Here is a 24263-nt window from a genome sequence, read left to right as displayed (position 1 = left end):
CACGAGACGGCTTAGCTGGGGGAGCAACAAGCAAACCCACACCAGCCCGCCGCCTCTCCCCGTGAGCCACTACAGAGTAGAAGAGAGTCCAACCCCTCTCAAGGAGGGGAGCGTGGAGGCGAGCCCGACTATTTCTAGTCGATATCTCTCGACCTCCCACACAAGCTCAGGCTCCTTCCCCCACAGCGAGGTGACATTCCATGTCCCTAGAGCCAGCCTAAGCATCCGGGGATTGGGCCGCTGAGGTCTCCACCTTTGTCCGCCACCCAAACCTCTTTGCACCGCTCCATCACGGTTCCCCCTGCTGGTGGTTGGCCCACTGGGGGATGGCCTCGCGTCTCTCGTTCGGGCTTGACCCAGCCGGGTCCCGCGAGGAGCCACCAGGCGCTCTCCGACGAGTCCCGACCCCAGGCCTGGCTCCAGGGTGGGACCCCGGCTCCGCCGTACCGGGCAACGTCACGTGCCTCAATATTTTGGTCCACATGAGGGATTCTTGAACCGCTCTTTGTCTGACCCATCACCTAGAGCCTGTTTGCCATGGGAGACCCTACCAGGGGCATTTAGGCCCCAGACAACAACATAGCTTCTAGGATCATTTGAGCGCTCAAACCCCTCCACCACGTTAAGGTGGCGGTTCAAGGAGGAGTATATATATATATATATATATATATATATTTAAGCTCTAAAAAAGTAGATTTTGCATGAAATGTCCCCTTTAAGTTCTGACTGAAAACTGAGTCATTATTTAGGTTTTGGAGCCTTCTATTGCTGGAAGGAGTCCATAGGTCAGAGTTAAAGATCTCAGGAAAAAGTGTAAGATACCAGACAAAATGATTGGTCCAAAAAAAAAAAAGACTCAGAAACCACCACAGAGGATGAGAAATAACATTTTAAAATATTACAAGAAAGACTTGTGCACAGTTTTGTAGATACCAAAGCTTTCATTTTCTGGCAATCTGTTGCACTAAAACAACTTCCTATCTTTTTTTATTTATTTCTTTGTGTCTACATTCTGTCTACATTTGGCACAATCCAGCTGGCAGGTATTGTTGATCGGTTCACACTTGGGATCTCCATGTAACAAACAGGGCCATCTGCACCGTGCTTATGCAGATGTGACCTATGTCATCCACAGATGGGTCTGAGCCATCTTCACCCCCCGCAGCCTGAGGCAGTGAACCTCACAGAGGGCATGTTTCACACACACACACACACACACACACACACACCCCACACACCGACTATCAAAGCCCAATAGAAACGTGGGGCACAACAGAGAAAAATATGTCAATGCCTCAGGCTTGGACTGCTGTCATTCTATCAAGGAGGCTGTTATTGTGTGAGGGGATAAAAACAACAGTGTGGGCTTATTGATTGTGACTGTGTGCGACTGCTACCAAATGGGTGTTTGTATAATCACATTGGAATTTGTGAAAATGGAGATTGAATGATTCATAGTTATGAATTTCCACAGCATCAGTCTTCAACTCTGTAAGCCTTACCCATGCCTTGTTGTCTAAATGAGGCGGTGTTTGTTTTCTGACATTGCTAAAAGCTGCTGAGACAAGGGACCAAAAGACACCAGTGAACTAGTCCTTGAAGAACTGTGACTGTTTCCTTTTAAATTAAACAAAGCATGTTCTTCTGTTTTGCTAATTGTGATAATGGAATTAATTACCCTTACATGTTCCCAGCAGGTCTTTCTTTTGGTGTGTGGACAATTAAATCTACTTACAGTTATTTGCTTTAAATCTCTATCCTTTATCCAGCTCAACCATTTACTTAGTCTTTTTCAGAAAATTGCCTCTTGATGAATAGATTAATTATCTGATTAATGGAACCAGGCAAAAACACAAGCTCATCTAAAACATCCTGTTTATGTATTTCAACAAATCATGACATTTGAGGATCATTCTGTGGCTGCGTCACTTACTGGAACCAGTGAATAAGTTAAAACCAGTTGATTTTTCTGGATTCACTGAAGTGTAGCCCATTTTAAACTAAAGGGAAGGGACACAGAAAAAGAAATGGTACCACTGGGGTAAAATACTCCAAGCTCCTTGTACAAGCAGTAAAATCAACATGATAAGTAAAGATGAATGACTTTTCCAAGCAAAAGGCAGAACAAGGGAAATAAAAAAAATGCAATAGCAGAATGGAAATATAATTAAAGCTGCATGGATGACATTAATACAACTAGCTTCACACCCCCACAGACAGCATTGTGCTCCAAATATTCTGGTTGTTACTGTATTCTGGAAATAAAAAACAGTTTTACCTCTGCATAAAATTGGATAATAATTTAGTTATAATACTCAAAATGTGGATATCCCTCTTCTTTAGCGAGGCTACAATATTAAGACAGACATGGGTAAGGGCATGTTCTCAAATGCAAGAGATTATAAGAAAAGTCTACAAATGGTACAGAAAGATTTATTAATCCCAATTAAGACCCATGAATAATATGTGGAGACCTTACAAACAATGACACTTTTTAACAGTGTTAATTTAATTACGGAAGACGATGGATGGATGGATGGATGAATGGATGGATGGATGGATGGATGGATGGATGGATCATAATTCCAATATATATTAACTTTATTTAATTTACTGTGTTGTTGCAGTTGCTATTGTTGTAGTGGTTATCATTATTATAATATTTAATGTTGCAATCTTTATCATTTTTAACTACTGTAATGACCACCATCACTAATACTTTTTTCACATTGTGGCCTGTACTCCTGCACTTGCAGAGGATTGACCTAGGCAACAGGATAACTGAAGACGGAAGCAATGGGCACCTGTTTGTGACCAGTTTTCAGATAGCCCCACTTGTTTGAAATGCCTGGAAAAAATTATAAAAAGTCTGAAAATATACATACATTTCTTTGTTTAAATGAAATAGCTTTTTTTGTGAAAAGAATAAGCCCACAGCCATTAGTATGCAGCAGGGTGTGCACACAATGAGTGCACATTTTCCTTACACATAAGCTTAAATTTATAATAAAACTGTCTGCAGCACAACCAAACACATGATTTTTTAAAAGGTGGTACAGCTTGACACGATGAAGTGGGAAATAATTATGAGATTTTAAATAAAGTAGCCCACTTCATGGAGCTTGCTTTCCTCTTCATCAAGTACATTTAATTTTTCTGTACTTCTCCATTATGTGGCTGATTTTCACATTCAGTAAACTTTAGCGCTGTTTATGTCGAGTAGTGACACAAACAGGTTTCTTTTTAAATATCCAAAAGACTATGGGAGGGAATAAACCTTCTTGATAACTGACATTGACAGGAAAACATGTATGTTCACAGACACCCGCACGTCAACAGAAGAGAACAAAGGACCAAGACGTTTAACAAAAGAAATTCAAAATAGAGATTATTTGTGATCTTTACAGTACAAAACCCAAATGTTACATGGTTTCTAATTTCTGTTACTGATTTTAATCCTTGCTGATTAAGTATTAATGGAACTTTGATTGCCTGGAGTTAAAAAAGAATAATGCTAGTTCAAGATTTGGTTCACTGAAAGCCCAATAAATCACAGACTCAAATAAATACATGCATTTTGTGGCTTTTAAACCAGCAGTCAATACTGTAGTTTTTCTGAAAGCCTCAGAAGAACATATCACTTTGAGTGTTTATTCGGATTGTCTGTTAACCACCGCCGGCCAGTCATTGACAATTAAAGGGCTATATGTGGTGTTGTTGCTGTAAAATATCCAGGTCTGAGTGATTGGTGTACGGCAATCAGTTAAACACAATTGGAATTTATGTGCATCATTCCATTAATCTGAATCTCCTAAAGTATTTTTACAGTGCACCACGTTGGCAGTATCGCTGAGGACAGCATGCTTTGCAAGTGTAGAAATCTCTGTAAAGATACATCTTCACCTGCATCCCCTCATGCTGTTTATAGGCTGATTAAAATACTGATGATGATTTCTCCTCTACGGCAAGGCTGAAACTAATTGTGGTGTTACAGAAACCTCCCACATATGTAAGAAAAATCTCAGGATTGTTAGAAACCATCTAGTGCAGACGTGATACATGTGGCAGCAGCAGTGTTTTAAAGAAAATGGTTAAAAACACAAACAGTTTATTCAAATAATTAGGATTTTAGACAAACTAAAATATATACTTAGAGAAAATGTAGTAATTAAAGTATCTCCTCGTTAAAATTGCAGGGTTTTACATACTTGGCTACATTCCAAAAACACTAGATAGGCACTATTTAGCTATTTTTTCAGTCATCTGTCAGTCATTTTCTACCACTTAATCCATAGTGTGTCGCAGGGAGCTGGTGCCTATCTCCAGCAGTCTATGGGCGAGAGGCAGGGTACACCCTGGACAGGTCGCCAGTCCATCGCAGGGCAACACATAAACAACCATGCACACACTCATTCATACACCTAAGGGCAATTTAGATTGACCAATTAACCTAACAGGCATGTCTTTGGACTATTTAGCTATTTTTTTATTTTTTATTTATGGCTTAATTTTTGTTTAAGCTTTCTTTTTTTATTTTGTTTAAGGATTTCAAGCTTTCTTATGTAATGACACTGGGAAATATGTATTGTGATCTTGTCTCTACAACAGGTGTACATCAAGGCAAAGCGAAACTTGCTGTGAACAAAACCAGATTATGAAAAACAAAAACTGTTACACAACCTGATCTTTAAGAATTTGATCAGGCTTCATAAATCTAATTGGACCCATTCCTCAATGCTGGTTGTGTTTTTCTGTATCCATGCCAGACTTTTCTCAGAGTCAGCGTTGGAAAAATCTCACAGAAGTTGCCCAACTACAATGCCATCAAGCACTGATGATGGAGGAGTTCATACAACTTGTTTGCCACATGTTTTGTAGTCAAGTCGGAAAAACAATATATTATTCTCTTGATGTAGAGATGGTTTTATAAAAAATTAGATATGTTTCAGTCTGGAAGCAGAAATCTAATTCAAGGTCGAATGTCACGTAATCCTAAGAAAAACAGGAAAGACTGCATCAATTTAGTTCTAAACCTGGCAGAGAAGATAATTTGTTTAAATGGTAAATGCAGGCCTGTATTTACTTGCATAAAAAATGATTTATGTCCTAAGTGGTGCCTTTATCAAGAATACAAATTATTGTAGCTCCATGTATGCATAGGTGTGCAAAATATCAAATTGTTTAAGGGTCAATATTGCCATGTTAATAAACTAAAATTGACAGAGACTTTTTTATTTTAACCATAACTGTAAATATATTATGCAGGATTGTGGTAAACTTGTGGAGGCTGTTCTGTTTGAATCTTAAATATTTTTCCTCTGGGGATTATTCATTGTCTTTGTTTTGCTTTCTTTTATCTTATAAAGGGACATAAACCGGAGATTATAGAGCCCAGGATTTAAAATGGACTGAATTCTGGTTCCTGATTGGAAGTAGTTTACAGTCTTTGGTTCTGTGGTACCCAATAGCAACCTTTGCTTTTGAAATAACCCGAAGAAAGACACCTGTTTACTTGCTGCTTTATGTACAAGAGCCCAGAAAATGTAGAAAATCTAACTGCTGTTGTACATACGGCAGCTGTTTATTTCCTTTGGACCATTCATTTTTATGAAGACATGAGAGGATTTGTTCTGCTTGAGAGGGATTTAGCTCTGTCTATTGGTAGTAAAAATAAACCTTTCCTTGTGTTGCCTGTACATTATTACTGTTTGCCTGCGGGACTCACTATCATACTGCTGATTACACCATGTTAACGAGTGTGAAACGCCAAGAGAAGAGCACTCATTCTTAACATTAACCCTGACCCAGATGATGGCAGAATCACCCATAGGATGAGGACATGAAGCAGCAACCTACCACTGTTGGACCAGTTAGACAGGCTCAGAGAGGATGGGATTACTAGATGGCATCCAGCAGGTCTATCGCGACCTATATGAATATTGTTCCAGTAGAATGACCAGGAGACCTAAGGTGCTTAAGTGATGGAAGATTAACCATCTCCCTTGGCCAGAAAAAAAACTTAGCTTGACCCCATATTCTGTGGCTTTAAAGGGATTATTGCTCACTGACAGCTGAATCCATTTAAGTATAGGAGTTTATATACTGAAGCCCCTCTCCTCATCAGATAAAGCTCTTTATGTTACATAACATCATAAAACATAAATCTTTATTCGTTTAACAGTTACGGCTATACCTCCATTGTTCTGTTGGGGGTAGTGCCATTGTTTTCTCTATACTTTACATTCAATCTGCAACACCGTGCATGGATCGGTAAGGTTTTTATTACGAAGAGTTAAATATTCAGCCTTAAACTATACGGATAGTGCAGTGCATCTCACAAAACATGCTTGCACTACAGGCTAAAGGTTTAAAGGCGAGATTAAATTTGTTAAAGATTTGTTAAAATATTATTTCACTGACATACGTTGAAACAAAACAAAGATTACTGACTGTGCTTTCCACAAATTAACCTCTTCTGACTTTAACATCAGCATGACTGAGGGTAAGCAAACTGGGATTTGGTTTTTATTTATTTTTGCATTTAAGTTGTGAGTCTTCCGAATCCTCTCAACCCTTGAACTAAGTCCTTCCATTCTTTTAACATTCACTTAACAGTCTGTTAATGTAAATATCTAAAACTAAATTGAATATAATGGTGCATATCTATGAAAGCAAACTATGAATATACAATAAATATATTACAAAATCAGTTTTTATTAAGAGCCATTATGTTAACATGATGTGAGGTTGTTTAAGACAGGAACTGACTTAAAAAAAGAGAAATGATCTAGCAAGCAGCAGTTGTGTGGATAGTAATGTCTTGTAGATGTCAGAGGTCAGAAAGAAATGGGCAGAAATGCCTAAATCTATGTTTCAGCTGTGATATTCAGATAGAAGGCTCAGAATATGAGGTCAAAATGAAAGCATAGATACATCCTGCCTTGTATTGATGGTTCAGCTTGTTGCAGGTGGTGCAATGGTTTAGAAGATATTTTCTTGGGACAATGTTACCCCTTTTCCACCAACACAGTTCGGAGCCTGTTCCGGTTCCTGAATGTGATGTCGAATTGGTGACGAGTCTTTCCACCAATGAACAGAGGTTCCGGGGCCCAAGCCCTGGTTCGACTCGGGCGCCACAGAATACTTGGTTCTTCTGAGCAAACCATAACATCACACATGGGCAGGTCGAAGCCGCAGACAATAGAAACGAGTATGGCAGAAAAAACGAAGAACGTACATTTGTTTACAAAAACACACTAAACACGTAATGTATATTTACTCTTTACTTTACACTCGCAGGTGCTGAACATCTGCAAATTAAAACCTTGTATAGAGCTTCCGTCTCCTTTTCCGTATTGACTGTAGTTTATGAATTCTCTATTCTGGCATTGAAAGTAACATTGCACACAGCTCAACAAGCTCTGTGTAACTCCCACTGTTGTATAGTTGCGCTTGGTTCCCAAAACTGGTGGAAATGCATGTTGGTGCTCAACAAAACACTGAAGTTCGAAGGCACGCGAACTGGACCAGTTCAAGAAGAGAGTTCCTTCAATGGATAAACACTATTCGGGTCCCTTATAGTACCAGTGCCTTAATTTATGCCTCACCTAAAATTGCATTTAAATTAATTTTACAGAAAAAGATTTAGGAAATCTTTGCTTCAGTTTTTGATGTTTTCTATATTGGTATACAGTATCCATCTGTCCATAAAATACACAGGCTTTCATTGGGGGCCCTAATGTGTTTTACATTTTAATCTATTTTGACAATTTAATAAACACTATGCTCTCCTGTACTATGTGAAGACAAAATGTAAGAAATATATTACAGTCAGGGAAAACTTTAAGAAAGAAAGCAAATTCATTTTGGATTCAAATCTTGAAAAGGCAGCATGAACAAGCTGTGAGTGGAACATGAGGCCATTTAATGTAAGCCTTCCCTTTTCCTGAAGGTTATAAAGTTCAGATGTTCTTTAAAATCTGAAAAAGAACAGAGAATAGACTCTTGATGTCTATTTCTTTTCTCAAGCATAGTTTATTGTTCAGGCAGAACCGGTGAATATTTCTTATCTGGCCAGATGTCAACTTTTTCCAAGGTGAATGGAGGGATCTAAGGAGGACAGGCAGGACAGAAAATGTACACATTGATTTCAGGCAAAAAGTCTCACCCAAAGACATGATTGTAACTAAGGGAAAGACAATTAAAAATAAAAAAGATTTAACCTTAACAATCATGTTTTTCATGCCCTATTGAATCAGTTGTCTTTTTCTTTAGCAGTATGCTTTGATCACTTTTATTTGCGATAAAGAAACTTTGGTAAATCTTATAGCTAACTCTTTTAAGCCTATTAAGTGTATGTTCTATACTTCCAAAACTGAACAGTTTTTAGATGCTTTTGACAAAACATCTATATAAACATAAATTTTGTAACAATATTACATAAGGTATTGTTCGCTAATATTTATAACATGTCATTTATAGTTGTTTTTCAAAACTTTGTGAAATGTGTTTGTTCATTATTTCATTTTGTTGTTATAATGCTTCTTGGTAAAAAAAAAAAAAACTATAATACACAATTGTGGTGGGAAAACCTGTTTATTCCCCCTTTGCTTTAAAATCCTCTGCCATTAAGACAATCTCCCAATAACAAACAGCTTTCAGTGGAGAAAAATGATGGTGTAGGGTGACAGTGAAATCATAATTTGAAACTGTTCTCTATTTACTGAGGTTCTCTTGTTAGATATTAGAATTAGTTTGATGATCTAAAACTTTATGTGTGACAAAAAACAAAAACAAAATAAATCTGTAAAGGGGCAAATACTTTTTTAAAGTCACTCAAGTAACACAATCCAGCAAGAGGTTAACCAACTTTGTGACTTGAAAATCCACAACTGAACCTGAGGTTATGTCTTTAAGCCCATAATCCTGCTATTCTTTCTACAGATCCCTATTTCTCTGGGGGTCTAACTTCTAAGTCTAGAGATAAGTTTTGCAGTCAAAAACTCCTAGGTTTTCTCTTTTCAATTCAATTCAGTTTTATTTATATAGCACCAATTCACAACACATGTTGTCTCAAGGCACTTCACAAAAGTCAGGTACATACATTCCAATTAGTCCTAACAATTGAACAGTGCAGTCAGATTCAGTTATTTATTCAAATTGGATAAAAAGTTTTTCTCTCTAAGGAAACCCAGCAGATTGCATCCAGTCAGTGACTTGCAGCATTCACTCCTCCTGGATGAGCATGTAGAGACAGTGGACAGTCACTGGCGTTGACTTTGCTGCAATCCCTCATACTGAGCATACATGTAGCGACAGTGGAGAGGAAAAACTCCCTTTTAACAGGAAGAAACCTCCAGCAAAACCATGCTCAGTGTGAGCGGCCATCTGCCACGAGGGGGTTTGAGAGAACAGAGCAGAGACACAAAGAGAACAAAGAAGCACTGATCCAGTAGTCCTTACTATGGGAAGGAAAAGTAAATGTTAGTGGATGTAGCTCCTTTAGTTGTTTCACCTAGAAAGAATGAACAGATAAACTCTGAGCCAGTTTTCAAGGTTAGAGTCTGAAAGAGAGCACATATAATAAGTTATAGTAAAAGCTCAGTCAATTGCCATGTCTAGGGGAGAGAATGGGTTAAACACTGAAAGACAGGGCCAGGCCATGTGGGTCATCGGTAGAGGGTGAGCATTAAGTTGTTGCCAGCAGAAAATAATTTTCAAATCATATAAAATGTAATTAAGAACCTCTAACCCCAAATCCAACCCTTTGGTTTTAAGGACTATATTGCCCTAAGTAGTTATGTATTTCTTGCGTTTCAGGTGTCCAGAAGGCCCTCGCCCAAGCACGATGCGACCGTGTCAGCTGCCCTGCAAGAAAGACTGTATTGTGACTCCTTTCTGTGACTGGACTGAATGTTCGGTTACCTGTGATGCAGGTATATTGCTGACATAAAATTATGCATGGCTGTTCCAATAGAATCCTGCCTTTGTTAATGTGTTAATTATATATATACATATATATATATATATATATATATATATGTATATATATATATATATATATATATATATATATATATATATATATGTTTGTATATATGTTTGTATATATGTATGTATATGTGTATGTATATGTACACTCACCGGCCACTTTATTAGGTACACCTCTCCAACTGCACGTTAATGCAAATTTCTAATCAGCCAATTACATGGCAGCAACTTAATGCATTTAGGCATGTAGACATGGTCAAAACAATCTGCTGCAGTTCAAACCGAGTATCAGAATGGGGAAGAAAGGTGATTTAAGCGACTTTGAACGTGGCATGATTGTTGGTGCCAGACGAGCTGGTCTGAGTATTTCAGAAACTGGTGATCTACTGGGATTTTCATGCATTACCATCTCTAGGGCTTATAGAGAATGGTCCGAAAAAGAGAAAATATCCAGTGAGCGGCGGTTCTGTGGACGCAAATGCCTTGTTGATGCCAGAGGTCAGAGGAGAATGGCCAGACTGGTTCGAGCTGATAGAACGGCAACAGTAACTCAAATAACCACTCGTTACAACCAAGGCATGCAAAACAGCATCTCTGAACGCACAACACTTCGAACCTTGAGGTGGATGGGCTACAGCAGCAGAAGACCACACCAGGTGTGGTTCGCACAGGATCACCAACATTGGACAATAGAAGATTGGAAAAACATTGCCTGGTCTGATGAGTCTCTATTTCTGCTGCAACATTCGGATGGTAGGGTCAGAATTTGCCATCAACAAAATGAAAGCATGGATCCATCCTGCCTTGTATCAATGGTTCAGGCTGGTGGTGGTGGTGTAATGGTGTGGGGGATATTTTCTTGGCACACTTTGGGTCCCTTAGTACCAATTGAGTATCGTGTCAATGCCACAGCTGACCATGTACAATCCTTTATGACCACAGTGTACCCATCTTCTAATGGTTACTTCCAGCAGGATAACGTGCCATGTCATAAAGCACGAATCATCTCAGACTGGTTTCTTGAACATGACAATGAGTTCACTGTACTCAAATGGCCTCCACAGTCACCAGATCTCAATCCAATAGAGCACCTTTGGGATGTGGTGGAATGGGACATTGGCATCATGGATGTGCAGCCGACAAATCTGCAGCATCTGTGTGATGCTATCATGTCAATACGGACCAAACTCTTTGAGGAATGTTTCCAGTACCTTGTTGAATCTATGTCACGAAGGATTAAGGCTGTCCTGAAGGCAAAAGGGGGCCCAACCTGGTATTTGCAAGGTGTACCTAATAAAGTGGCCAGTGAGTTTGTGTGTGTGTGTGTGTGTGTGTGTGTGTGTGTATATATATATATATATATATATATATATATATATATATATATATATATATATATATATATATATACAGTATATATATATATATATATATATACTGTATATACAGTACAGACCAAAAGTTTGGACACACCTTCTCATTCAAAGAGTTTTCTTTATTTTCATGACTATGAATATTGTAGCTTCACACTGAAGGCATCAAAACTATGAATTAACACATGTGGAATTATATACTGAACAAAAAAGTGTGAAACAACTGAAAATATGTCTTATATTCTAGGTTCTTCAAAGTAGCCACCTTTTGCTTGGATTACTGCTCCGCACACTCTTGGCATTCTGTTGATGAGCTTCAAAAGGTAGTCACTTGAAATGGTTTTCACTTCACAGGTGTGCCCTGTCAGGTTTAATAAGTGGGATTTCAAGCCTTATAAATGGGGTTGAGACCATCAGTTGTGTTGTGCAGGAGGTGAATACAGTACACAGCTGATAGTCCTACTGAAATAACTGTTAGAATTTGTATTAATGCAAGAAAAAAGGAGCTAAGTAAAGAAAAACGAGTGGCCATCATTACTTTCAAAAATGAAGGTCAGTCAGTTTGAACAATTGGGAAAACTTTGAAAGTGTCCCCAAGTGCAGTCGCAAAAACCATCAAGTGCTACAAAGAAACTGGCTCACATGAGGACCGCCCCAGGAAAGGAAGACCAAGATTCACCTCTGCTGCAGACGATAAGTTCATCCGAGTCACCGGCCTCAGAAATCGCAAGTTAACAGCAGCTCACATCAGAGAACAGGTCAATGCCACACAGAGTTCTAGCAGCAGACACATCTCTTGAACAACTGTTAAGAGGAGACTGTGTGAATCAGGCCTTCATGGTAATATAGCTGCTAGGAAACCACTGGTGAGGACAGGCAACAAGCAGAAGAGACTTGTTTGGGCTAAAGAACACAAGGAATGGACATTAGACCAGTGGAAATCTGTGCTTTGGTCTAATGAGTCCAAGTTTGAGATCTTTGGTTCCAACCACCGTGTCTTTGTGCGGCGCAGAAGAGGTGAACGGATGGACTCTACATGCCTGGTTCCCACCGGGAAGCATGGAGGAGGAGGTGTGATGGTGTGGGGGTGCTTTGCTGGTGACACTGTTGGGGATTTATTCGTAACTGAAGGCCTACTGAACCAGCATAGCTACCACAGCATCTTGCAGCGGCATGCTATTCCATCCGGTTTGCGTTTAGTTGGACCATCATTTATTTTTCAACAGGAAAATGACCCCAAATACACCTCCAGACTGTGTAAGGGCTATTTTACCAAGAAGGAGAGTGATGGGGTGCTGCGCCAGATGACCTGGCCTCCACAGTCACCGGACCTGAACCCAATCGAGATGGTTTGGGGTGAGCTGGACCACAGAGTGAAGGCAAAAGGGCCAACAAGTGCTAAGCATCTCTGGGAACTCCTTCAAGACTGTTGAAAAACCATTTCAGGTGACTACCTCTTGAACCTCATCAACAGAATGCCAAGAGTGTGAGGAGCAGTAATCAAAGCAAAAGTGGCTACTTTGAAGAACCTAGAATATAAGACATCTTTTCAGTTGTTTCACACTTTTTTGTTCAGTATATACATCCACATGTGTTAATTCACAGTTTTGATGATATATATACACACACATACACATACACACACTGAGGCAGGTTTAAATTGCAACTGCATGGTTTGGACCCTTCAACCTGAGCCTCAGACGTTTGCTGCCTTACTCATGTCTTGTTAAACATAATTAATTTGACAGATTGGCATGAGACACAACCTTTGGGCTGACCTCTTCTTGTATGTCTAGCAAATTGGCTTGCCAGAGGCAACAAGTGTCAGAAAGTACAAAGTGTTATTGTTTTTATGTGGTGAGAGAGAAACATATTCAGCTGAGGTCTCTTCGGTCAGGCTGCTTTTGTCCAGGCTGTTAAGAAGTGGCAAAAAAGAAAACGAATTTGCAGCTTAAGATTATTACCGTCTGTATGATGACCTCATTGTGTCAAATGATGTTGTAAGTTTCTACAGTGTAAATTAAAGTGCTGTACATTTTAATTGTATGCTACTAATGCAGAGAATGGTTTTCCACCCACCGTACCATAGAGGTAATTTAGTGATTAACAGTCTTATTTTGATGTTTAATGTATCATTGTTGTTGACTTATATCCAAAAACATCTGGTGTGTGGGATGTATGTAAGATAGCTGTCCAATTAGATTTAACAGTGAGATTCTTGCTTTCCAGTTTTTCTCTTCACGCTCAGGTCCAGAGTTTTCTCTTTTTTTACTTCAATGATTGTCTGTTCAGGTGGTGACATTGTGAAGAGAAAGCAATCAAGGAGACGTCTTGTCATCCAAATGCCTTCTAATGGAGGACAGGAGTGCCCGGTTGTTCTTGAAGAGGAGAGGGACTGTGATGTCCCCAAAGTCTGTCCTGGTTTCAGGTAGAAGTATTGCGCAAAACAAAATTCCAAGTTCTTGCAATCTTTAGGGGGTTTTAGTACATACGGCAGCTTGGAAACGTATCGATACCCCTTGAACTATTTCACATTTTGTCAAGTTGTAACCACAAACTTTAATATGTTTTATTGGGCTTTTCGGGGATATTCAACTTAGAAAGGCCCAGTCAAAGTTGAGACCTAAATCCAGCTTACAATCTGCAAAAAGGAGAGTGGGCTCCTTCCGCATGAACAACATTTATGCACTTTGTGGTGTTCTATCACTCAATATTCAAACAAAATACCAAAATGTTTGTTGTTGCAATTGTGAAAAAGAAAGGTCAAGGTATGTGAATATTTTTGCGAGGCAGTTAAAATAGATTAAGGTAGGTTTTGATACTTGGAGGATCTCAGGATCTCAGAGGATCTTTGGTTCTTTTCAAACAAGATCATTACGGTGATGGAAAATATCAGCCGGTATATGTAAACTCTTTGCAGGGTCTTGTTGTAGTCTTGTGAAGCATATCAAGAGGGCAATTGGTTTTGTAAAAACTGTGATGGGGCGTCATGAGTCACTCTACAGTTTTGAGCATGTACAAACCTTGTACCAGTGTTGTGGTTGCTTGTCATTGATACATGACCCCATGACATGTGTCAGCAAGGAGGACACGTGCCTAAGCTACACCCTGCAGACATGACCAAAGATTTTGGGATTAAAAGAAATGTTATGTTTCGCAAACTTTCTAGCTTGAGATGGTGAGAATTCACGCAAAGAACTTTAAGGTCCAGTGAAAAAAGCTGCAAGATGTCCCAAAAGTATTCAAGCAAGATAATATCCATCAGAAAATTGCAGACGTTATGATGGAGAAATTACATCGGAAATATCAGAGATTTTCTAATAAAATTCTAAAAATGAAACAATGAAAAAACTAAATCATCTTAAAAGGCTGAAGCCACAAAATGTATTATCCTTGTCACTGCTAAAACGTTAGAGCATGACTGTAATAAATAATGATTTTCTATAACATTCGTGACTGAACTGACTGTTTTTTTTTAGGTGGAAAACTCACAAATGGAGGAAGTGCCAACTGGTCCCATGGTTTCTGAGAAAGGACACACTCGGTGCTCAAGAGATGTGTGGACCAGGACTTCAGACCCGAGGTAATAAAGCAAATATTTTCACCTCCTTTTTTGAGCTTTTTAATGAAAGATTTTTGTTTGATCCGTGGGTGCTTTTTCACTCACTATTCCAGCATATAGCTTCAGATTACAGAAAATGCTAGCTCTTTTATATGTCGGGCAAAACTGAGGGTAAAGCTGTTATGAATATTACCAGGCTGTCTTGAGATTTAAAATATGGCTCTTGAGAAGGCTTTGGCAGTCCAGAGTTGTTTTACTGATTATATTTTTCCCCAACCTCAGGCTTGAGTCATGCAATTTTAATCAAATATCTCATTGGAATTTAGGAGAAGATTCTACACCTTTCCTTCAGAACACACCAATCCGTTCCCCAGTTTATATGTGCTTCATGCATATGTGACAGGTACTTAAAAGCAAAAAGCATTTTTCTTCTTGCTTTGCTGTAACATGTAGTCCAGGGAGGCTTTCATAAAAATCAAATTTCAAGGGGTCACGCAGAATGATCAACTTCATTTTGTTACACCTCCAATAGGAAGCTTTTATTAGTTCTTATTTTGCTGTTTCTCTTTCAGTAGCTGGCATTATTACTGCAAATAATCAATTTACTTTTAATGTCCTGTAAGGTCCATTTCATATTCAGCACACCAGTCCTGATTTTCTTTCTTCTCTCTGATATTTTTTTTTTACCTTATGATACCCCATGTCGAGACCTTTCCCGTTCCCTTAATTTTTTGTTATTGATTTTGATCAAATGAGACTCTCTTTCTCCACATCATTTTCCTATAGAATATTCTGATATTTACCTGTTGAGACTCTCACCTTAAAGGGAGAAAAACACTGTAGTGGCTCTATTAAACACACAAAGGCACACGCTCCTGTCTCCCTCTAGCCCACAGAAATGCACAAACAATAAGACGTGACCTCACACACCAGTAGACAAAGGCTTTCCAAACCAATAGCAGTGCCCACGGGGGTTTGACCAAAATGTGCTTGGAGATTGATTTCTCTATAAAGGCACAGCCCTGCAGAATGTCTGCGTCACAGGAAAATGAAATACTGCGGCAGCACTTGTTATACCTTTTATTGGAAGAACAAAGAGCAGGAGGATGCAGTTAAAAGCTAATTGACTTGTGGCGTTTTAAACCAAACAAAGCACAGACGCATTTGTTTCTGCTTTCATTTTTGTTTTTTAACTTCCCACAATATCTAATCTAAAATTTGAAGCTCAAGTTATTATTTTCATTTAGGTGTTGAAAATATTTGTATTAACCCAATTTTTATAAGCTGACACAATTTTCTGAGATGTTGATAGAATATGTGTGGCACTTTGATCAAATCACTGGAGGCATGCTCACTACACCTCTTACTACATGTTGAATGTCAGCTTTTCTACAAACATAAATTTAGATACAAACTGCGCTCAAGCATATTACATACAAGTACTGCGTAAAAGTGTGGAGCCACCCCCAAGTTATATTTTACTTCCAAGCAGTCAGACGTTTAGGTAATCTTTTAATTCTTTAACGGTCTTTAAATTTACTACGCTTTGTGGGGAAAAAGGTGTGAAGTGCCTCAGTGCTATTGAGGCACTTCACACCCCTCCCCTCTAAGTCAAAGAGCTTTTCACTTTAAACCACTCATCAATTTTTGTCGTTTAATAACAGAGAAACAATCTAGCGGTGCAGAAAACTGTTGATTTAATAATACTATTCAAAACACGTAGTAGGGTTATGTCCTTAAGGAGCTAAAAGCAGCAGACATCGCATTATTTGTTGCTTTCTGCTTTGCTGTGTCTGTCGTTTTCCATAGAGAGAAGTAACTGACCCCATAATCAGATGAAGTCTTTCAAATCCTTTGTGATACTGGTGGAGGTTGCTGAAGAACTTGTCCTTAAGTGGAGGAAATAGGAATTTCCCCACTGATGTGGGTAGAGTTCCATGAAAAATAAAATTTAACCAGGCACCTCGAAGACGGTCTGATGCTGGGGGACGGTGTAATGAATTGTGTGGGTTAATACATTTAATAATAACATTTAGACATATCCACTTGCAGTGTTGACATACTTGAGCTTGGACTACAAAATTGCAGCGAGAAATAAAAATGGCAGATATACTAAAGCCAAAGGCCGGATGTCTATGACCTTGTTTAGCTGTTCCGCAGCAAATACTATGGCGTTAGTTTAAAAAAACGTAACAGTGAATAGAGAAAACTGAACGGACTGGAAAATATGACCCAAACAGAATATAAAGATATCTCTACAACACCTGGAGAGTCTAAATTCTACTTTTCTGCACTCGTACAGACTTAAAGTGCACAACAAAATGTATTTAAGGGCTAAAAAACAGGATTTTGCATGATATGTACCCTTGAAACTAAATTTGAATTATCTAAAGCGATAACTCAAAATTTTTAGGAGCTAAAATCTTGTTTTATTTTCTGAATCTAAAGGTACAATGGCCACCTGTGCAATGAAGACAGAGAACAATGTTTTGTTAACTGTACTGAATAGGAACCACAAATAACAAACTTTAAAAAACGCTTAATGCACTTAAGCATTCAGCAATTTTCTTCTGCAAATCACTGTTAAAGCAATAAAGCATAATTAATGTTCTCATTTATTTTTCCCCTCCCCACCTGATTGTCCCAGCTGTGTCTTGCCGCCAGCTGGACGGGACACAGGCCGACATCAGCGAGTGCTTGAAGTCCGCCAAGGCCATGCCCGCCATCACTCAGCGCTGTCAGCTCCCCTGCCAGGATGACTGCCAGTTAACCAACTGGTCCAAGTTCTCGTCCTGCACAGCTGACTGTGTGGGGGTCCGCACCAGAAAGAGGGCATTGATAGGTGAGGACTGAGTGAGGCGGCTCAAACAATGCGCTGTTGTAAACCCGTTTCAAAGAAGCTTGTTTTCTCTGCAGATTAGTGTTGGTGAGGTACCACTCAGAATGATTGTCCATCAGTTTCAGCAAGTCAGCCTGTGCCTTCTGATTGTAAAAATGAATGACTATATTGGTGCATTTCATTATGACACCTCAAAGTCAAAGAACTTTAGTTGAGTTTAGTCAAGACAAATAGTTTTGCAGACAAAGAAAACGTTTGTTTTGATGCTGTATTGTTTTTGAATCTGTTTATAAGTTTCTATAATGAATAAAACGTTTTTAAAAGACTTAACAGCAAATTAATCAACTTGACATTGACTCAGTAATTAAATGTTGATTTTTCTTCATAGCTTCTGTAATTCTCTCAGACTTGGTAGATAGGAACTTCTGGCCCAAATCCTGACTGATAGTGATCAATCCTTGTATCCTTAGATTTTGGAGTTGACCAGTTTGTTGGATTCTGTTTTTACACTTGCCTTTTGAGAACTTGGGCTTGAGCCACTTTATCACTTTCATCTTGTGAAACAGTGATGCCACTGTTAATTCATGGCATTGTTCTTAGGCATAATTGGGAGGAAGCCCCCACCACCTTGGATCAGAAGCCAGCCTACACATGGATTGCATCAAGATGCTTTATTCTTGGAATGACACAGGAATCTTGATAGCTCTCACCTTTTCCTTTCTGGCCCAGTGCTTTGTAGATTTCTCAAACACTGCATACATTTTTTGTTGCCCATCCTTGTAGTTCCTGCTTATTTTCAGTTTGACCTTGATTTTCTTCTTGGTAAGAAGTGGTTCATTTTGTGGCCTTTTTGAGACAATTGCAGAAGTCTTTACCTCACTTTACATGCAGAGGAACTCTAGTGCTGCCTGTGTTGAGCAAGCTCTGCACACGTGTGCATATTATGTTTCTGCAGCATCCTGTTTTGTAGAGACATTAGAGCCTACAGGACTCTCTGGACGTTTTGAAGTCTCCCTCATGCAACTGATTTGTTCATGCTTCAAATCCAGAAAACTAATCTTTCAGCTGCAATAATCTTCCACTTTTCTTTAAAAGTATTTAAGACTATCGGGAGGATCCAATTTTTTGCAACACATCTGTCCATCTTTAGCTGTCAGTCTGCTGCTGAAAATAATCACCCTCCTCAATTAAATTGTAGGTTGTTGCATGTTTTATTTAGGTTTTTTTTTTCGGTAGCAAGTAAATAAAATTAAATTTGTATAACACGTCTCAAAAGATAAAATCACAAAGTGCTTCACACTAGATCAATCGGAGAAAAAAAAACAATAACTTTACAGATTTTCAAAAAGAAAATAGAAAAAGATTTAACTGGCCATAAAAGACATTTCAGAGTTTAGTTTTTTCTTCTCCTCGCGGTCAGCTGGAGAATTTTGAAGATCATTAGGAAAATACTCACAAAACATTAGAAACTTACTATTAACTTTCTAGTTTCAGTTTAAAACAGAATTTCATATAACCTCATCTTAAACTTTCCACAACCATTCAGAGCTGACTGCTAAAGTGGCTGGCAAGGAAAGAAATATTTTGTGGAACATAATATATTCTTTTCTCCTGCCTGTCAGTTGTTGAGATGTTTCCAGACAAATTATTGCACACTGCTTCTATGCAATTAAGGAGCAACTTTGTTCCGGATGAGGGAATAAACAAGCCAAAAGCATGAAAAGGATTTTCTAAGAAAAAAAGAAAACAGGTAAAGGTATTTCAGGTTTTGAAAAAGAAAATCATCTCCTCATTTGCATGTGAAATGGCTGCTTAATGATGGACTTCTAGAGTAATAAACTCGCTCTGAACTGAGGAATCGAAGGTGATAAGAAACATCAGGTCTTTTTAGTGCATTATGTTTTTCCAGCTCAATTATTTTTCCTGTGTCCTCTACATGTACATGAACAGTACGTAATGTCTCAGAAAATAATCTCAGCATTTCATAATTAAGACTGGAACATAAAACAAGGTTAAGAGATATATTGATCCAAATTTTCCATGCGGTGTTAATCTTCTGTACTTCTTTACTCATCAGGGAGAAGCAAAAAGAAGGACAAGTGCAAAAACACACAAATGTACCCTCTAAGTGAGACGCAGTACTGTCCCTGTGATAAGTACAATGCCCAGCCGGTGGGGAAGTGGTCTGATTGCATCCTGCCAGAGGGAGGGAGGGCAGAGAGCACCGCAGGGATGAAGGTCCAGGGAGACATCAAGGAGTGTGGACAGGGTTACCGCTATCAGGCAATGGTGTGCTACGACCAAGACAACCGGCTGGTGGAAACCTCGCGCTGCAACAGTCACGGTGAGTGTAGTAACCTGAGCTTATGGGTCTGGTTGAATGGAAAGGTTATATATTAATTAATTATTTTTGTAGAAATGTTCACTGGATGCAAAGCCAGGACCACAACTGGGGCCTTGAACATGCCCCATTTGGGTACAAATTGACAATTTCATAAGCTGGGACAAAACATTCCAGGTTTATTCTCAAAAACAGCTTGGGTTCATCAGGTCGATCAGAGACAGCTTCCCTGACTTTAACTCACTGCTAGGGGTTGATCAGCAGAAAATTAGGACCTTACAAAAACCAGGCCTTGTGATTGGGAAATAAATCATAAAACTTTAGCTCATGGTCACCCGGTACCAGGTTCTGTATACTTAGGACACTGTCTAACCTTAGGACAGTCATTGTGTTTGTTACTGAAAGCTCATGTCTAGCGAATGCATCAAACAACAAAACTGATTCAAATCAGAGAGACCTTACAAATCACCTTACTCAAAGTGGACCCCAACCTTGGTCCTCAGGGTTCAATGTCCTGCAAGTTTTGGATGTTTCCCTGCCTCACCACACCTGATGACTGCTATCACTACATTACCTCAGTATGCCATCAGGTTCTGCAGAAACCTGGTAATGACCAGTTCATCTAAGAACAGTGCACAGGAGCAGGGAAACATCTAAAACATGCAGGACGGGGCTCCAGGACCAGGGTTGGGGATTGTGTGCAAGGAGGAAGACAGGATCACAGAAGACTCCATAAAGTCCGGTTAATCTGACATGTAGAATACAATCACTTCTGCATCTCTAAAGCTTATTGTGTATGTGTCACTTCCTTTGCATTCCCAACACAAGCTAACCTTACAGAGTGAGCAACTCAGTCGACACAGAACCTCTTATTTCTTTGTGTCGTCTGCTTTCCAATCAATAATTCCTTGGAAACTGACTCCAAAGGCAGCAGAACTTCACTTTTATTTGTTACAGTTTCCCTCACTCTCTTGTTGTTTAAGTCTTTATTCTCTAAACCCATCAATTTGAGCAAAGACCCAACTATCACAGTTTTTCTGAGCTTACTGCAGGGTAACATATCAACATTATAGTTTTCAGATTCATTGTTGGCTTAATAAACCTAACAAATTCTTCACAGTGGTTGGATTAAATGAAACTTGTCAATATAAAGTATTTATTCCTCTTATGTACAATCTTTTCAATTAGGAGAATTTTATTGTTCCTTAATGGGGCACAATGAAGACTGAAATAATGTACAGGTCCTTCTCAAAAAATTAGCATATTGTGATAAAGTTCATTACTTTCTATAATGTAATGATGAAAATTTAACATTCATATATTTTAGATTCATTGCACACTAACTGAAATATTTCAGGTCTTTTATTGTCTTAATACGGATGATTGTGGCATACAGCTCATGAAAACCCAAAATTCCTATCTCACAGAATTAGCATATTTCATCCGACCAATAAAAGAAAAGTGTTTTTAATACAAAAAACGTCAACCTTCAAATAATCATGTACAGTTATGCACTCAATACTTGGTCGGGAATCCTTTGGCAGAAATGACTGCTTCAATGCGGCGTGGCATGGAGGCAATCAGCCTGTGGCACTGCTGAGGTCTTATGGAGGCCCAGGATGCTTCGATAGCGGCCTTTAGCTCATCCAGAGTGTTGGGTCTTGAGTCTCTCAACGTTCTCTTCACAATATCCCACAGATTCTCTATGGGGTTCAGGTCAGGAGAGTTGGCAGGCCAATTGAGCACAGTGATACCATGGTCAGTAAACCATTTACCAGTGGTTTTGGCACTGTGAGCAGGTGCCAGGTCATGCTGAAAAATGAAATCTTCATCTCCATAAAGCTTTTCAGCAGATGGAAGCATGAAGTGCTCCAAAATCTCCTGATAGCTAGCTGCATTGACCCTGCCCTTGATAAAACACAGTGGACCAACCACAGCAGCTGACACGGCACCCCAGACCATCACTGACTGTGGGTATTTGACACTGGACTTCTGGCATTTTGGCATTTCCTTCTCCCCAGTCTTCCTCCAGACTCTGGCACCTTGATTTCCGAATGACATGCAGAATTTGCTTTCATCCGAAAAAAGTACTTTGGACCACTGAGCAACAGTCCAGTGCTGCTTCTCTGTAGCCCAGGTCTGGGGAATGCAGCACCTGTAGCCCATTTCCTGCACACGCCTGTGCACGGTGGCTCTGGATGTTTCTACTCCAGACTCAGTCCACTGCTTCCGCAGGTCCCCCAAGGTCTGGAATCGGCCCTTCTCCACAATCTTCCTCAGGGTCCGGTCACCTCTTCTCGTTGTGCAGCGTTTTCTGCCACACTTTTTCCTTCCCACAGACTTCCCACTGAGGTGCCTTGATACAGCACTCTGGGAACAGCCTATTCGTTCAGAAATTTCTTTCTGTGTCTTACCCTCTTGCTTGAGGGTGTCAATAGTGGCCTTCTGGACAGCAGTCAGGTCGGCAGTCTTACCCATGATTGGGGTTTTGAGTGATGAACCAGGCTGGGAGTTTTAAAGGCCTCAGGAATCTTTTGCAGGTGTTTAGAGTTAACTCGTTGATTCAGATGATTAGGTTCATAGCTCGTTTAGAGACCCTTTTAATGATATGCTAATTTTGTGAGATAGGAATTTTGAGTTTTCATGAGCTGTATGCCACAATCATCCATATTAAGACAATAAAAGACCTGAAATATTTCAGTTAGTGTGCAATGAATCTAAAATATATGAATGTTAAATTTTCACCATGACATTATGGAAAATAATGAACTTTATCACAATATGCTAATTTTTTGAGAAGGACCTGTATTGCCATGAAACTAAAAACAAAGCTAGGCTTGGTTTTTGTAGGCCCATAAGCTATGTCAAGTGTTCTGATATGATCTGAGGTTTTCGTTTGAATAACTTTGCATTCAAGGAGTTATGTATGTTTTTTTTTAATGGCTGTTGATTGCAATTAATCATATTGACAGCTCCAGTGTGGGTGTGTTGTTTTGGCTTGCTCTTGTTGCTGATGCTCAGAGGTTTGTTGTAGAAGGATTGCACAAGAAACTATGGATGTTGTACTGTAATCATGACAACAGCATTTGGTGACAGCCTGAAGTGAATGTTTCTTCTCTCATAAGAGGAGTAAATAACAGCACCAAAGGCTTTTCTCAGAGGGAAAAAATGTTTGCAAGCATTAAGATCTCCTCATACTGTCCCTTTTCTTCTTTAGTGTTATTTACCCTGTCATATGGTTCATTTATCTGATTGTTTGATGTTAGCCAAGGATACATGATGGATGGATGGATGGATGGATGGATGGATGGATGGATGGATGGATGGATGGATGGATGGATGGATGGATGGATGGATGGATGGATGGATGGATGGATGGATGGATGGATGGATGGATGGATGGATGGATGGATGGATGGATGGATGGATGGATGGTTGGTTCATAATTCCAATATTTGTATTGTTCTTTATAGTGTGTTTTATTGGGTTCGTTCTATGGAATTTTGTATTTAAAGTTTTTATATGAAGATCTAATGGAGACTAGTTTTAGTTTGGGTTAAATGAATATTATGAATCAAGGACTGGAGCCAACTTTAAATATCTTGTTGAATCAGTTGTGTCATTATTTGAGCACTAGAAAGAGCTGTGGCAGGACCCCTGGCAACAGCTGTCTCATAATTGCTTTGTTTAAGTATCTGGACTGCATTTAATTATTCCTCATTAAATAAATCACAAATACTCATCATAACGAAACATATTGAGTGCATAGAAATGAACACTTTTCAGAAGGCTGACATTTCTGTTTATAATAGCAGTTGATGCTCCAGTCCCCTCTGTTCCTCCAACATGTTCCCCAACATTTTTTTTATTAATCTTATGTATACTTAAAAAATTCAGAAACACAGAATTTTGAGTTTTCATTATCTGTAAGCCATAAATATCAAAATCGTCTTTTAGTTCAAGAGATTTATCAAAACTCTTTTGGAGTTTAGCAGGTCTTAACATTTGTAAAACACCCATTACATTGTTAGAAATTAAGAGGGTTAATGTGAGCCATGTGCTGCTTGTCAAATGCATTGATAAACTGATTATCAAAAACTCTGGATACCTGTAAAAGAACAGCATTGGCTCTTTGCTTTTTTTGTAGCATTCTGGTGC

General features: G+C 39.1%; 1 protein-coding gene across 3 annotated transcripts in view; it reads left to right on the top strand.

Moving 5' to 3' along the window:
• LOC124865681 (thrombospondin type-1 domain-containing protein 7A) overlaps positions 1–24263 on the top strand; it is a 305007-nt gene that overhangs the window by 214449 nt on the left and 66295 nt on the right. For all 3 annotated transcript variants that reach the window (XM_047360998.1, XM_047360996.1, XM_047360997.1), the window contains 5 exons: positions 9820–9935; positions 13656–13791; positions 14843–14946; positions 17573–17767; positions 19842–20108. In XM_047360998.1, coding sequence (XP_047216954.1) covers positions 9820–9935; positions 13656–13791; positions 14843–14946; positions 17573–17767; positions 19842–20108 — 818 coding nt within the window. The remainder of the gene's footprint in view (positions 1–9819; positions 9936–13655; positions 13792–14842; positions 14947–17572; positions 17768–19841; positions 20109–24263) is intronic.

This window comes from Girardinichthys multiradiatus, chromosome 3 (assembly GCF_021462225.1).
Source record: "Girardinichthys multiradiatus isolate DD_20200921_A chromosome 3, DD_fGirMul_XY1, whole genome shotgun sequence".
Classification (NCBI taxonomy): domain Eukaryota; kingdom Metazoa; phylum Chordata; class Actinopteri; order Cyprinodontiformes; family Goodeidae; genus Girardinichthys; species Girardinichthys multiradiatus.
The sequence above is the reverse complement of the archived record's forward strand: the minus strand, read 5'-3'. Positions and strand labels throughout refer to the sequence as shown.